At 52.0% G+C, this 14089-nt stretch overlaps 1 protein-coding gene across 4 annotated transcripts in view; it reads right to left on the bottom strand.

The window, feature by feature from the left end:
- Positions 1 to 14089, bottom strand: part of cyfip2 (cytoplasmic FMR1 interacting protein 2) — a 28623-nt gene that overhangs the window by 3865 nt on the left and 10669 nt on the right. For 2 of the 4 annotated variants that reach the window (XM_035409695.1, XM_035409696.1), the window contains exons 4-28: positions 13751 to 13828; positions 12860 to 12961; positions 12316 to 12497; positions 11721 to 11817; positions 11420 to 11548; positions 11145 to 11249; positions 10940 to 11028; positions 10464 to 10701; positions 9881 to 10173; positions 9401 to 9548; positions 8796 to 8949; positions 8100 to 8256; positions 7692 to 7788; positions 7430 to 7506; positions 7159 to 7267; positions 6939 to 7058; positions 6382 to 6581; positions 5819 to 5906; positions 5340 to 5483; positions 4885 to 4975; positions 3762 to 3894; positions 1596 to 1669; positions 1283 to 1377; positions 553 to 791; positions 243 to 390 (exon numbers count right to left, since the gene is read on the bottom strand). In XM_035409695.1, the coding sequence (XP_035265586.1) occupies positions 243 to 390; positions 553 to 791; positions 1283 to 1377; positions 1596 to 1669; positions 3762 to 3894; positions 4885 to 4975; positions 5340 to 5483; positions 5819 to 5906; positions 6382 to 6581; positions 6939 to 7058; positions 7159 to 7267; positions 7430 to 7506; positions 7692 to 7788; positions 8100 to 8256; positions 8796 to 8949; positions 9401 to 9548; positions 9881 to 10173; positions 10464 to 10701; positions 10940 to 11028; positions 11145 to 11249; positions 11420 to 11548; positions 11721 to 11817; positions 12316 to 12497; positions 12860 to 12961; positions 13751 to 13828 (3387 nt within the window). Of the gene's footprint in view, positions 1 to 242; positions 391 to 552; positions 792 to 1282; positions 1378 to 1595; positions 1670 to 2807; positions 2855 to 3761; positions 3895 to 4884; positions 4976 to 5339; positions 5484 to 5818; positions 5907 to 6381; positions 6582 to 6938; positions 7059 to 7158; positions 7268 to 7429; positions 7507 to 7691; positions 7789 to 8099; positions 8257 to 8795; positions 8950 to 9400; positions 9549 to 9880; positions 10174 to 10463; positions 10702 to 10939; positions 11029 to 11144; positions 11250 to 11419; positions 11549 to 11720; positions 11818 to 12315; positions 12498 to 12859; positions 12962 to 13750; positions 13829 to 14089 lie in introns of those variants that run through there. The other 2 variants (XM_035409697.1, XM_035409698.1) reach the window with 2 other exon arrangements.

Below are 14089 nucleotides of genomic sequence, written 5' to 3'. Positions count from 1 at the left end.
TTTAAAATATATTAAAAAAAAAAAAAAACTTTTTGTTAATAATTACGCATGTGTGAGTGTGTGTCCCCTGCGCGTGCACGTGTGTGTGTGTGTGTGTGTGCGTGTGCGTGCGCGCGTGTGCACGTGTGTGTGTCCCCTGTGCGTGTGTGTGTGCGTGTGTGTGTGTGTGTGTGTGTGTGTCCTCTGTGCGTGTGTGTGTGCGCGTGTGTGTGTCCCCTGTGCGTGTGTGTGTGAATGCTCACCACGTTCTTGATGATCTCGTCCTTGCCGTCCTGCCTCTGCACCTTGAGCAGGTGGTAGCAGAAGTCGAACAGGTCGAAGCGGCGCTGCTGGCCCAGCAGGACGATGATGGAGCAGCCGGCCCAGTTCAGCCCGTCTCCGAAACACTGCCTGTGGGGACGGGCACACACGGGTCCTCACTGCACCGCACCGCACCGAACCGGACCGCACCCGGGCCGAACCGAACCGCACCGGACCGCACCCGGGCGTTCTCACACCTCACATTTAACTCAAACACACTGCTGGCCTGTTAGCAGGGCGGCGGGCGCTTACTCTGCAGTGAACTCGTGGGTGCCCACGGGGATGCAGTACACAAACTGCATGGCGCTCCAGAGCCGGTGGAACTCCATGCACTCGTCCACGTGCATCACGCCGTTGGTGGGCGGCGGCCCGCGCCACACGGCGTCCTGCAGGTAGCTGCGTATGCGCGTCAGGATGACCTCGAACATGGACAGGCCGCAGCACAGCCGCTCCTTCGTCAGCAGGTCCCCCTCCCGCGCGATCGCGATTTGCTGCGCGGGGAGAAACCGGCGGGAACACGCGCAGAAAGGGTTAGAACACCGCGCCGTCATAACGGCTCATAACGGCTCACAACCACTCACCGCTGCTCATAACTGCTCACCGCTGCTCATAACTGCTCACCGCTGCTCATAACTGCTCACCGCTGCTCATAACTGCTCATAGCTGCTCACCGCTGCTCATAACGGCTCACTGCTGCTCACAGCGGCTCACTGCTTCTCATAACGGCTCATAACTACTCACTACTGCTCATAACGGCTCATAACTGCTCATAACGGCTCACCGCTGCTCATAGCAGCTCACTGCATCTCATAACGGCTCACTGCTTCTCATAGCTGCTCATAACGACTCATAGCTGCTCACTGCTGCTCATAGCTCCTCATAGCTGCTCATAACGACTCATAACTGCTCACTGCTGCTCATAGCTCCTCATAGCTGCTCATAACTGCTCATAACGGCTCTCAGGGGGAAGGGCGTGGCTCACCTGTGGGGTCCCCAGCCTCTCGATCAGGGGCACCAGGTGAAGCGGGGCGTACTTCGCCTCAAGCCTCTTCATCCTCACCTCCAGACGCTCCCCCTCTACAGAGGAAAACGACAAATCAATCAATCAATAAACAGATCAATACATCAGTCAATGAGCAAAAAAAATCAATAAATCAAACATCAATCAACGAATCACTCCCTGAACAATAAATCAATCATTAATCGATAAATCCTTCCTGCACTTCATGTGAAACATCAGACCCTCTGCCCAGCAGGTGAATGAGCGTTTGAGGCGGTTTAGGAGGCGTGGTTACCTTTGATGTAGACGCGGGGCAGAATGTTCTGGAAGGGGGCGGCGTGCAGTAAGTCACACACTTCCTCCTGGGACTGAGAGTGAGGGACAGCGGGGGGGGGTGAGTTTCACGGCCTGAGGGTCACGGCTGGGGGCCGTCAGCGCTCACACACACTCACACTCACACACTTACACAAATGTGTGCTCAGACAGCAGTGGAATGAAAACAGCATAAACGCACTCCTCTGGACTAGGGAAGAACAACCCTGCCAACACACGTCAGCACTCTAATCCCCCCCCCCTTACATGACAGCAGCACACACGTACGCATATTCACGCACACGCACGCGTCTGCACAGATCATCGGTGACACCACATAAACACATGCTCTGTGTTCTGTCTTTGATTCTTGAGTTGAACGTGTTACTTCATTAACTATAAAATATAGATATAAATCTATATGGATGCAGCCAGTGGCTCTAAACCAACAGGATTCATTTAGGACAGTAAAAGGAACTGATTGGTCGTGTACACCAACACTGGTTCACATTAGGTCACAGTAAAACCTTTCACACGGGGACAGGAGAAGTCTTCGGCTGTCATTCCTGCACTTAACACTCAGAGGAAGGCGACAGAACCGGGACGCGTGGAACCTCAGCTCTCACACGGGGAACAGTGAGAGTTTGGGAACGTCACCACGGACACGACAGACAGGAAGAGGAAGGTCTGATGACATCATCATGCAGCATGCGGAGTGTGGTCGCAGAGAGGCACACAGAGTCGGCACAGATGCGAGGGCGGGAGAAAACGTGATGATGATGATGATGATGATGGCGAAAGCCAGGAGAAATGCAACAGGGAAGCAGACGTGCAAGACGGCGCAAGACTCTGCAAACAGCAGGAAAGAGATGGTGACTGTTGCCATGGAAGCCAGGGATACTGAGGAGGGAGGGAGCGGGAATCTCTCCAGGATTCGGAAAATCTCGGAAAATCCATTTACTAAAATGGAATGGCTAGAGGCTCATCGTATCGTCTTTATTAAAATTTCCTCTTGATTTTTTTTTTTTTCATGGTTTGGCACTCTGACAAGTACCCCCAGAAAAACACAACTCAGCAGCCTAACATTCCCGTTTCCATGGCAGCCATTAAAGCTTATAATGAAACTGAATTTAAAAAATGAACCACGTGATAAAAAAGGAAACTGAAACCAATGTGCGATTGATGTTTTTTTTTGTTTTTTTGCTTGCGTTACCATGGAAATGACCTAATTTTTCTTACCACCTGTAGTAGTTGCCAGCGTGTAATGAGAAATAGAGTTTGTTTCAGGAAGGATCATTACACCCCCGTACACACGCATTAACACACACACACACACACACACACACACACACACACAAACACAAACATGCGCACACATCAATAATTTCATACTACCACACAGCCAAACACAAGCATCATGGACCCATGTCTCCCATTCTTCATGGTTAGTAAAACCCCCCCCCCCCCCACCTCCTCCACCCCCCCACCCCCACACAGTCTGTCAAAACTGATTTTATTAGCTGGCGTCTGACACAAATTGCAAGTTCAAAGGGTCTGAATCATTTCAGTTTCGCTTAGGGGTGCAGTTCTGACCTCAATGACCACAAATGAGGAATTTACCAGTCAGACGGCTTACAGAAAACCAGCCATCACACTGCCAGCTGATAAAAACCACTTCTCACTATTTCTGTTAAACCCTGAAATGGCATGAGGTCCAACAAATATACACTATAACATGCATTTTTACATTTACATAATTTGACATCACTGAAATAAAAAAATATTACTTCAAATATGTTCATGTAAACATTAAATGCATTAAAGACTTAAAACTAATGACAGATGCCTGCTTTCCCTTTGTGGTTCTTTAACGCTGTACTACATGCACTCAGTTCTAGATCTTTCCGTGACTTCCCAGAGGAGCCGGCCTGTCTCAGCAGTGGGGTGGGGCTGTCTGTACCAAGCAGCCAAAGCCGGGTGTAATGTAACAATACAGTCAAAATACAGAAGACAATCACTTTTTCCCACAAGAAAATTTACTCGCAATAGGAGTTTTTTTTCTTTGTCTAACGTCTCCCCATGTGCCGATATGCTGCAGTGTCCCTGCCCCTGCGGGACGGGGTTGGGGGGGGGGGGACGGGGGGGGCTCACCAAGGCCTGCTCGATCAGTAGGCAGAACAGCACGGCGTTCCCCACCTCCCTCAGACTCTGGAACACATCGGTCTTCAGCTCGGCGTACTCGATGATGTCCTTCAGCTGGTGGTGGAAGAACTCCAGGATGCCTGAGCAGGTGCAACACGTCCCTTTACATCTCTCCATCCCTCCATCTCTCTCTCTCCATCTCTGACTCCATCCCTCCACCTCTGTCCCTCCCAACATCTCTCTCCCCCTCCATCTCTCTCTCTCCATCTCTCATGCCATCCCTCTCTCTCACTCCATCTCTCTCCCCTCTCTCACCCTCTTTTCATCCTACTCTCTCCATCTCTGACTCCATCCCTCTCTCTCACTCCATCTCGCTCTCACCCTCCCTCCATCCTACTCTCTCCATCTCTGACTCCATCCCTCTCTCACTCCATCTCTCTCCCCTCTCTCTCACCCTCTCTTCATCCTACTCTCTCCATCTGACTCCATCCCTCTCTCACTCCCTCTCTCTCACTCAATCTCTCTTCCTCCTTCCATCACACTCTCTCCTGTCTTGCTCCCTCTCCCTATTTCTTTTTCTCTCTCCTCTCTCTCTCCCTTTCTTCTGTATCTCTCTCTCTCCTAATCAGAATGATAATTATAAGGCATTACGCAGCGATGCTAACAGTACTGTGGTTTTGTGTATTCATTAGCAGGTAGAGATCACTGTCAGAGAGCCAAGCTCAGGTCAGTGTATATGGGGTTAATTTCACTCTGAAGTGCTTTTATCCACTCAGGTGAGATGCAGCACTGATCTCACCTGCAGAAGCTCTTCTTTAAAGACTGAGAAACAGTCTTACGAACAGCTGCCCTCTCACCGGCAGACGGGCCGACAGGTAACCTCACCTGACACAGCGTCCCTCTCACCGGCAGACGGGCCGACAGGTAACCTCACCTGACACAGTGTCCCTCTCACCGGCAGACGGGCTGACAGGTAACCTCACCTGACACAGTGTCCCTCTCACCGGCAGACGGGCTGACAGGTAACCTCACCTGACACAGCGTCCCTCTCACCGGCAGACGGGCTGACAGGTAACCTCACCTGACACAGCGTCCCTCTCACCGGCAGACGGGCTGACAGGTAAGCTCACCTGGTGATCCGTACTCGTGCCGTGGCAGTCTGCAGATCTTGGGCATCACCTCTATGAGCGTCTTCACGTACTGCAGTATAGTGCCCTGCAGCTGGGAGAGCAGCACACGCACGGGGCGGGTTCAGCAAGAGCCCAACCGCCACAAACACAGCTCTTTAAACAGGTAGAGCAAGCGCCAAACCGCTGTTTTAAACCGCCACAAACACAGCTCTTTAAACAGGTACAGCCAGAGTCTGCACAAACACAGCTGATACAGATGATAGCTTGGGCTGAACTGCCCCTCCGTGTGGGCAGACCAGTAAAGCACATTTGAATGTGAATTTGAATTAGAATGTGAAGGAGGAACGCAGCAGTGAGAGTCTGTTTCTAACTGTCAGGCCCAGAGCCACAGACGCGGTGTGCAAGAAGCCGCAGATTCGGACGGACGGACGGACGGACGGACGGACGGATCCTACCAGGCTCTTGACTATCTTCAGCAGCTCCTCCATCACCACGGCGATGCCCTGGTAACCCAGGAGACGGCAGATGGTCTTGAAGTGGGGGGGTCCCACAAAGTTCCGGTAGGAGCTGTAGATGTGTGAGTAGGCGATGTTCAGGGGCTGCGGGACACAGGGAGAGATGACATCACAAACAGAGATAATATAACCAACCAGAGATGACATCACAAACAGAGATAATATAACCAACCAGAGATGACATCACAAACAGAGATAATATAACCAACCGGAGATGACATCACAAACAGAGATAATATAACCAACCAGAGATGACATCACAAACAGAGATAATATAACCAACCAGAAATGACATCACAAACAGAGATAATATAAAAAAATCTGAGATAATTGTGATACGCATGCATCATATATGGGAGAGTGCTATAGCTGTGCTGTATGGCTGTGTTGCTGTAGGATTAGGGGGGTGGGGCTCGCACCTTTGACCCGTACAGGTAGTATGGCTGCACATTGGCCGGCTTGTCCCGCTGAGGCTCCTGGGTAAAGGGAATGGCTGTCCTAACGAACCTGGAACATCGACAGTGACATCATCAGTGAGCACATCAGTGATGTCATCAGTCACATCAGCAGGTAGCATCATCTTCTGGTGACTCGGCTACATTTGGTGCAGCATTTATCAAGAGACATATAAATCAGACACACACACGCACAAACACGCACACAGACACAGACACACACACACACCGGTTGGTGGAGCCGTTGTAACAGTAGTTTGGCACACACATTCTCTCTCTCCCTCTCTCTCTCTCACACACACACACACACCGGTTGGTGGAGCCGTTGTAACAGTAGTTTGGCACACACATTCTCTCTCTCTCACACACACACACACACACACACACCGGTTGGTGGAGCCGTTGTAACAGTAGTTTGGCACACACATTCTCTCTCTCTCTCTCTCTCTCTCTCTCACACACACACACACACACCAGTTGGTGGAGCCGTTGTAACAGTAGTTGGGCACACACACACACACACACACCGGTTGGTGGAGCCATTGTAGCAGTAGTTGGGCAGGAAGTCGAAGTTGAGCTCCCAGAAGACGTGCAGCGTGATTCGTCCGTAAGGGGCGGAGACGTTGTGATTGGCCTCGCGGAACATGGCGTCGAAGCTGTCCAGGGTCATGTGCTTCGACAGCAAGCGATGCGTCAGACGGTTAATCTCCATCAACCACTCCAGCTCCTGCGAGGGGGGGTGGGGGAGGGGGAGGGAGCAGAGTGGAGGAGGAGAGAGGAGAGAGGGAGCAGGGTGGAGGAGGAGAGAGGGGGAGAGGAGAGAGGGAGCAGCATGGAGGAGGAAAGAGGGGGAGAGGAGAGAGAGAGCAGGGTGGAGGAGGAGAGAGGGGGAGAAGAGGGAGGGAGCAGGGTGGAGGAGGAGAGAGGGGGAGAGGAGAGGGAGCAGGGTGGAGGAGGGGAAAGGAGAGGGGGAGGAGGGTGGAGGAGGGGAGAGGAGAGCGCTGGTCTTAGAGCTGAAGCTCAGTTAAACGTGTGAAGCCCACAGCTCTGGGTGTGAAGCGGACGCTGCTCTCTGCTCTCTCACCACTATGGAGGTGAGGTCCTCGCTCTCGAAGCGGCTGATGGCCTGGTCCAGGGACTTGTACATGGCAGCGGAGATCCTCTGGGTGATCAGGCGGTTCAGGTCGATGGAGCGGCCCAGGAGCTGCGGACAGGCGGGGGGGGTCGGGGGGGGCTGGGTCAGAACCGGCCGGGGTCTCACACGCCAGGGCGGACAGCGGGGTGTGAGCGTAAGGCCGCCTCACCTGCACATGCCTCTGCTTCAGCAGCGTCTCGTAGCGGTTCGAGGGGGGGTAGGGGATGATCACGCCATAGTTCTTACACTCCGCCCGGAAGCGCTTGTCCAGGAGGACGCTGGGAACAGAGACGCAGATGCGCGGTGAGGCTTTTACCCAATCAGATGCGCGGTGAGGCTTTTACCCAATCAGACGCTGGCTCTCCCCGTGCGCCCCCTGCGTAGAGCGCTAAGCTCCGCCCACAGCGACACAGCACTGAAAACAGCGTTCGCTCGCCTACCTGCCCGCCATCGCCTTGTAGTACGCAAATATCTGATCCGCCAACTTGTAGACAAACTGGTCAAAACACAGATTCACCTGAAATAAAGGAAGAAACAGTTATTTTAGAGCTGGTAAAGCTGTTACAAACTATTAACCTTAGGGTTTAGTGTATTGTTACAGTACAGGACCAAGAGTTATAGTTTACAGTTTATGAAATATTAAATTCAGCAGCAAACGAGGAGCTTTCAGTAAACAGAATGAATCTGCCCATGCGAGCTCACCTCTGCTTCGATCTCATCGTACAGAAACTGCTTCTTGAACTTGGTCAGGGCGTAGTAGCCGCTGTCGTTGTACAGATCCAGCGGGTACAACACGTACCTGGAGGGAGGAGAGGAGACGGCTCACGCTAAGGCTTTACTCTACGCTACATTCACTACGCAGGCACGCTTATCCAGGGCAAACTACAAGGCAAGAAGCACGACTGCTTCTTCTGCTAAATTACAAATATTTAACTAACTATGCTAATTCTCTATGCCAGCCGAGAACCACAGTACTAATACATGTATGTTATATGTATAGATAAGACTGACATGCAGGCAGGCAGCAGAGATAGTATTACTGGCACAGAGATGTCAGCGTTGAGAGCACAGGAAGTGGCTGCTCTGCAGGGAGTGCTGCACAGGGCTTACTCCATCATGGAGGGCTCCTTGGTCTCCAGGATGTGGTCGGTGAGGATCCAGGGCATGGACATCTCGATGGGGAACTGGATCCTGCGGCCCATGGTCAGCTCCAGGAAGAACTCGCGGAACCAGAGCTGGGAGAGGTCACAGCACTGCTGCAGGGCCTCTGCAGAGACACAGAGACACACACACGGGTGAGCAAGCACACACACACACACATACGGGCGCACGCACACACACACACACACACACACACACACACACGAGCGCACATATGCATACACACACACACACACGGGCGCACGCGCACACACACACACACACACACACACACACACGAGCGCACATATGCATACACACACACACACACGGGCGCACGCGCACACACACATACACACACACACACACACACACGAGCGCACATACGCATACACACACACACACACACACACACACACGAGCGCACATACGTATACACACACGCACACATACACACACGCACACACACACACATTTTCAGTGAAATAACCCAGCCACACACACTGTTCAACCACACTGACTCCTTTATTCAAACTTCAGAATAAATGTTCAGTGCTCTGGCAGAGCAGTTTTACTGATATAGACCTAATCCCTACTGGACTCTGAACACTGATACTGAACGCTTCCTCTGTTGTGCTTTTTGGCGTTTAGCTGCAGGGGTCTCACCGCTGAAGTTGAGCAGGTGGGTGAAGAAGAAGGACTGCTTGTGGAAGTCCTCGATGGCCAGCACGATGGGCCCGTCCAGGCTGCTGCGCAGGGTCTTTTTGGACCCGCTCTTATCAGCGATCAGCGACTCCAGCATGGTGCGCACCATGTACAGCTGGGGGGGGGGGGCACAGGTCAGCACACAGCCTTATTTAGGGTTAGGGTTGGGATTGGGGCTGTGGTTGGGGTTGGGTAAGAGTTGGGGTTGGGTTGGTCTTGGGGTAGGGGTAGTGTTGGGGTTGTGGTTAAGAGTTGGGGTTGGGTAAGAGTTGGGGTTGGGCTTGGGGTAGGGGTAGTGTTGGGGTTGGGGTTGGGTTGGGTTGGCGTCAGGGTTGGGTTGGGAAATTGAGTAAGGATTTGGGTAGGGTTAGGGTTAGGGTCGGGGTTAGAGTTGGGGTTGGGTTGAGTTGGGTTGGGTTGGGGTCAGGGTTGGGTTAGGAGTTTGAGTAAGGATTTGGGTTGGGTTGATCGGGGTTGGGTTAGAGTTGGGGTTGGGTTGGGTTGGGGTCAGGGTTGGGTTAGGAGTGTGAGTAAGGATTTGGGTTGGGTTGATCGGGGCAACTGACCTGTGTGCTGGACGGCCCCACGGCTCGGCGGGGCACTTTGATGTCGAACCCGCCCTTGGGGTCCTTCTCCCCTCTCAGGCAGGGGTCGTTGGGGGGCTCCCGCGCCCCCTCCCAGTCACAGATGGTCTTTCGGATGGCCTGCAGGACGCTGTCAGGGGGCACAGGGGGAGGGGCTCTTATTACTGAGGAACACTTCATATTTCATATTCCGGTACATGATTTACTGAGGAAAGGAAGACAATATGAAAACTATATTTATAAGAAGAGCCTTATCTAGCGCTTTTCAGAATACGGGGCTCAAAGCGGTTCTCAAAACAATAGAAAAAAGAGGATAAAATAAACCAAAGTAACTCATGAAGGTAAAATTAGACCAACAAAACATGGACAGCATTGAGAGAGGCCAAACTAAAAAAAAAAAAGGGTTTTTAAAACGCTGTTTGCTCTTGTCCCTCCCTCCCATCCCCCCCCCCCCCCCCTCACCTGATGAGCACGTTCTTCTTCTTGCGCACGGCCTGTCTCAGCGGCTCGCGCAGGGTCATCTGGGCGAAGTCCTGCAGCGCGGCGTAGATGGTGTTGCGGATGGCCTGGTTGAAGACGCTCTCCATGCGTCCCATCAGCACCTGCAGCCCTTTGATCATGGCCATCACCTCCACCAGCGCAAACTTCTCCTCGCTCGTGTAGTTGTAGCGCGTGGCGCGCTCGTACTCCTCCGCCGTCCCGGGACAGTCCTTATTACAGAACTTATCTGTGGGGTGCACCAGCTTCCACGAGTACTGCGGGGGCGGGGGGGGGGTGGGACAGATGGAGGGAGAGAGAGGGATAGGGAGAAAGAGAGAGGGGAGATAGAGAGGGAGGGAGAGAGGGAGAGGTTAACTTGTTTCCATAGCGAGTGGCAGTGCTGTCTCTGATACTGAGATCACAGGTAGGCAGAGTCCAGACGGACGGACACTCACCACCTCCATGACAGACAGACAGACACTCACCACCTCCATTACGTGCGTACAGACAGACGGACGGACACTCACCACCTCCATGACGTGCGTACAGACGGACGGACACTCACCACCTCCATGACGTGCGTGCTCCACTTGGAGAGCAGCTGCAGGCCGCGCAGCGCCAGGTCGAACAGCTCCCTGTACTCCTCGTCAGACTTCTGGCTGTCCAGCCCCGAGCCTGTCACCACCTCGCTGTTGCTATAGCGAGCCAGCTCTGAGATGAAGCGGATGTGGTCCTCCCGGATCTGCACCATCTGCTCACACAGGTTATACTGCGGGCTGATGCTGCTCTGTGTGCAGGTCCACCTGGGGGCGGGGCCAGGGGGCGGGGCCAGGGAGGGGGGCGGGGCCAGGGAAGGGGGGCGGGGCACAGGGGCAGAACATGGTCTTAATACATTTTACAAGGCCGTCATTGTTTTTGTAAGGTTTTTGGGCCAGTTGATGTAAATTATGTTGATTTATTTTTTAGATCCTGATAAAAGAAGAATATTAGTCGATTATTTTGTTGATTGTAATGAAAGCAGAACATTATCTGTGCACTGACTTGGACTTGTTCTCCTCGTAGTGGGTGCTGGTCTCTATGTAGCGGGAAAGCTCGATCTGCATGTCCCCGAACAGGGGCACCACCTGGAGCTGCAGGGGGGAACAGGGCAGGGCAGGTCACCCAAACAGGAAGAGGAAGGAGCTCCAGCGGGCCAATGAAAAGGTAATAACTGGGTCATGTGACTGTATTAGCTCAGAACGCCCACCTTAAAGAACTTATCGATCTTCCCCAGGTTTATCCTCTTCTTGGCGTCAAGCTTGTAGATGTTGCTGACGTTACCATCCATCAGGTACAGCCCAAATCCCATCACCTAGGAGATGATACACAGGTGACACAGTCACAGTTAGAGAGCAAGTGAGACAGTCACAGTTAGAGAGCAGCTGAGAGAGTCACAGTTAGAGAGCAGGTGACACAGTCACAGTTAGCAGGTGAGACAGTTACAGTTAAGACAGTGCAGACAGACAGCAGATGGAAACTAACCTTGAGCAGCATGTGCTTCTCGCTGGGGGTCAGGTACATCTTGTTCTCGTAGTAGTCGACGCTGATGTTAACAATATCAGCCAGAAGTTCCTCATAACCTGGAATCACCTCCAGCTGTTGGTGCAGACACTGCAGGACGCACACACACACACACACACACACACACACACACAATATTACTGTGATATTACCGCCATGGGTCATAGACACACCCTCACAGCACACAAGGTTCAGCAGACAAACACAAACACACAAAACTGAAAAATACACAATGCACCTGGTAATGGGGATTGCCGCTTACCTGAGTGATCCTGTTGTGATTGGCCAGGAACATGGAGAGGTTTTGGGACTCCTGGATAGACTGCGGGTCGGCCATCTTCCTGAGGAACTGGGCCGCCCTGCGGAGGAGAGCCGGAGAGGAGAGGACGGTGTAAGGGAGGTCATCCGCCGCTGATCAGGAGGTATGAGTTCTGAGGCACAGGCACGCGCGCGCGTGTGTGTGTGTGTGTGTGCGTGTGTGTGCGCGTGTGTGTGTGTGCGTGTGTGTGCGTGTGTGTGCGTGTGTGTGCGTGTGTGTGTGTGTGTGTGAGTGTGTGTGTGCGTGTGTGTGTGCGTGTGTGAGTGTGTGTGTGTATGTGTGTGTGTGTGTGAGTGAGTGTGTGCGTGTGTGTGCGTGTGTGTGTGTGTGTGTGTGTATGTGTGTGTGTGTGTGAGTGAGTGTGTGTGAGTGTGTGTGTGTGTGTGAGAGTGTGTGTGTGTATGTGTGTGTGTGTGTGTGAGTGTGTGTGTGTGTGTGTGAGTGAGTGTGTGTGAGTGTGTGTGTGTGTGTGTGTGTGTGTGTGTGTGTGAGAGTGTGTGTGTGAGTGTGTGTGTGTGTGTGTGTCGGCGGGTCGTACCGCTTGTAGGCGGAGTGGTCGTTCTTCACGCTGCACTTCATGTTCTTGAGCTCGTCCAGCACGGCGAACATGTTGATGAACTTCCCCAGGGTCAGCAGGTACGCCTCCGACACGAAGTCCTTCCTCCGCTCCGCGTGACACAGCCGCTTGACCTCGCTGCAGAAGCGCTCGATGGCCTTCCGCTGGGGGGGGGGGGGACTGATTTACCCTCCAACATCTACATTCAGACCTTTACCAAACTGTCCTCCAGAGCGAATCATATAAGCACACACACACATGGGCTTAGCCCAGCTCATGATCAGGGTCAATATGTAAAGAAACATAACATAGCATAGCACAGCACAGCACAGCATAACATAACATAACATAACATAACATAACATAACATAACATAACATAACATAACATAACATAACATAACATAACATAATGATGAGTACAGGCCATTCAGCCCAACAATGCTCACCATCTTCCCACCACTAAAGGGTACCTGCTCACTGTTTCCCTACAAACTAGGTAGTATCTAACCCCACCCACCGCTCACCTGGAAGTACATGAACTTCATCAGCTTGGTCACCTCGGGCTCCAGCACCTCCACGGTCTTCTCATAGATCTCCACCCGGTTGGGCTGCTCGTTGCACTTCACCTGTGAGACACAAGGGGGCACTGTTCAGTGAGCCCAGCTCAACTGGGACCCCACATCTGGGCCTAAGCATGCCCTCAGAAGGACCGGAGCAACAAGCTCCATTATCATTAGTCCAAAACTAACAAAAAATAGTTCTTTGGCTATACTGTTTTGATTACAAGATGGGTATTTATGCAAGCAAATCAACAGATAATGAAGTGTCTTTTAAAGTTTGCTTTATTAACAGTGTCTTTATTAAACAGCTGTCAGGCGTATGACAGTCGCTTGGGCTTGAGCAGTGAAAGGGTGGGAAACAGATAAAACCCCACGTTTGCCTTCTCTGACTCGTCAGCGCTAGGAGCACGTTAGCTGCTAACGCTCATTTCAATACATGCAGAACGGCCGCCCTTCTGAGTGACAGCAGCTGCTCCGGGTTAATATTTCACACTCCCTTCTAAATATACATTTGACCCTGAAGTCACAGGCTGAAGTGAAGACCTTTTTTTCCTCAATGATTCCTCCTTATTTTACGAATTGTTCTGGTTAAGAACTAGGTTTGTGTTTGGGGACGATGAGAATTGCAGTTCAAATATGCAGTGAAACTACAGCTGTAGTACAGACATACTAATAGAAGAGGAACTTGTGGTCATTGATCAAATAGGTGATAAAACTGCACAGACAACACCCTAATCGTGGAGACCACAAGCAAGCCAACAGTAAAAATACATTACTACATTAACTTGTGTGTGTGTGTGTGTGCGCACGAGTGTGTATGTGTGTGTCTTTGTGAGTGTGTGTGTGTGTCTGTACCTGAGGGATCGCTCGAGAGCAGCTCCTCCAGGTGTAGAGCATGACAGCATACTCATGCCCCTCCTCCAGCATCTCATTCTAGAGAGAAAAAGAGGGAGAAAGAGGGAAGGAGGGAGAGAGAGAGGGAGCGAAGAAAGGAGGGAGGGAGAGAAAGAGAGTGAGAGAGACAGAGAGAGAGAGAGGGAGGGGAAGTAAGTAACACATTTTGGGTAGCATGTAGACACTATGCTGCACACTTGTCTAAATTCCACTCACAGGTAATTTTCCGTGCTGTTAGAGCTGAATATTACCCCGGGCATCTGTATATTCTGGCAGACCAACAACCCATAATGTCACAGA

This window comes from Anguilla anguilla, chromosome 3, assembly GCF_013347855.1.
Source record: "Anguilla anguilla isolate fAngAng1 chromosome 3, fAngAng1.pri, whole genome shotgun sequence".
Taxonomy (NCBI): Eukaryota; Metazoa; Chordata; class Actinopteri; order Anguilliformes; family Anguillidae; genus Anguilla; species Anguilla anguilla.
This window is presented reverse-complemented; position numbering and strand designations above follow the sequence as displayed.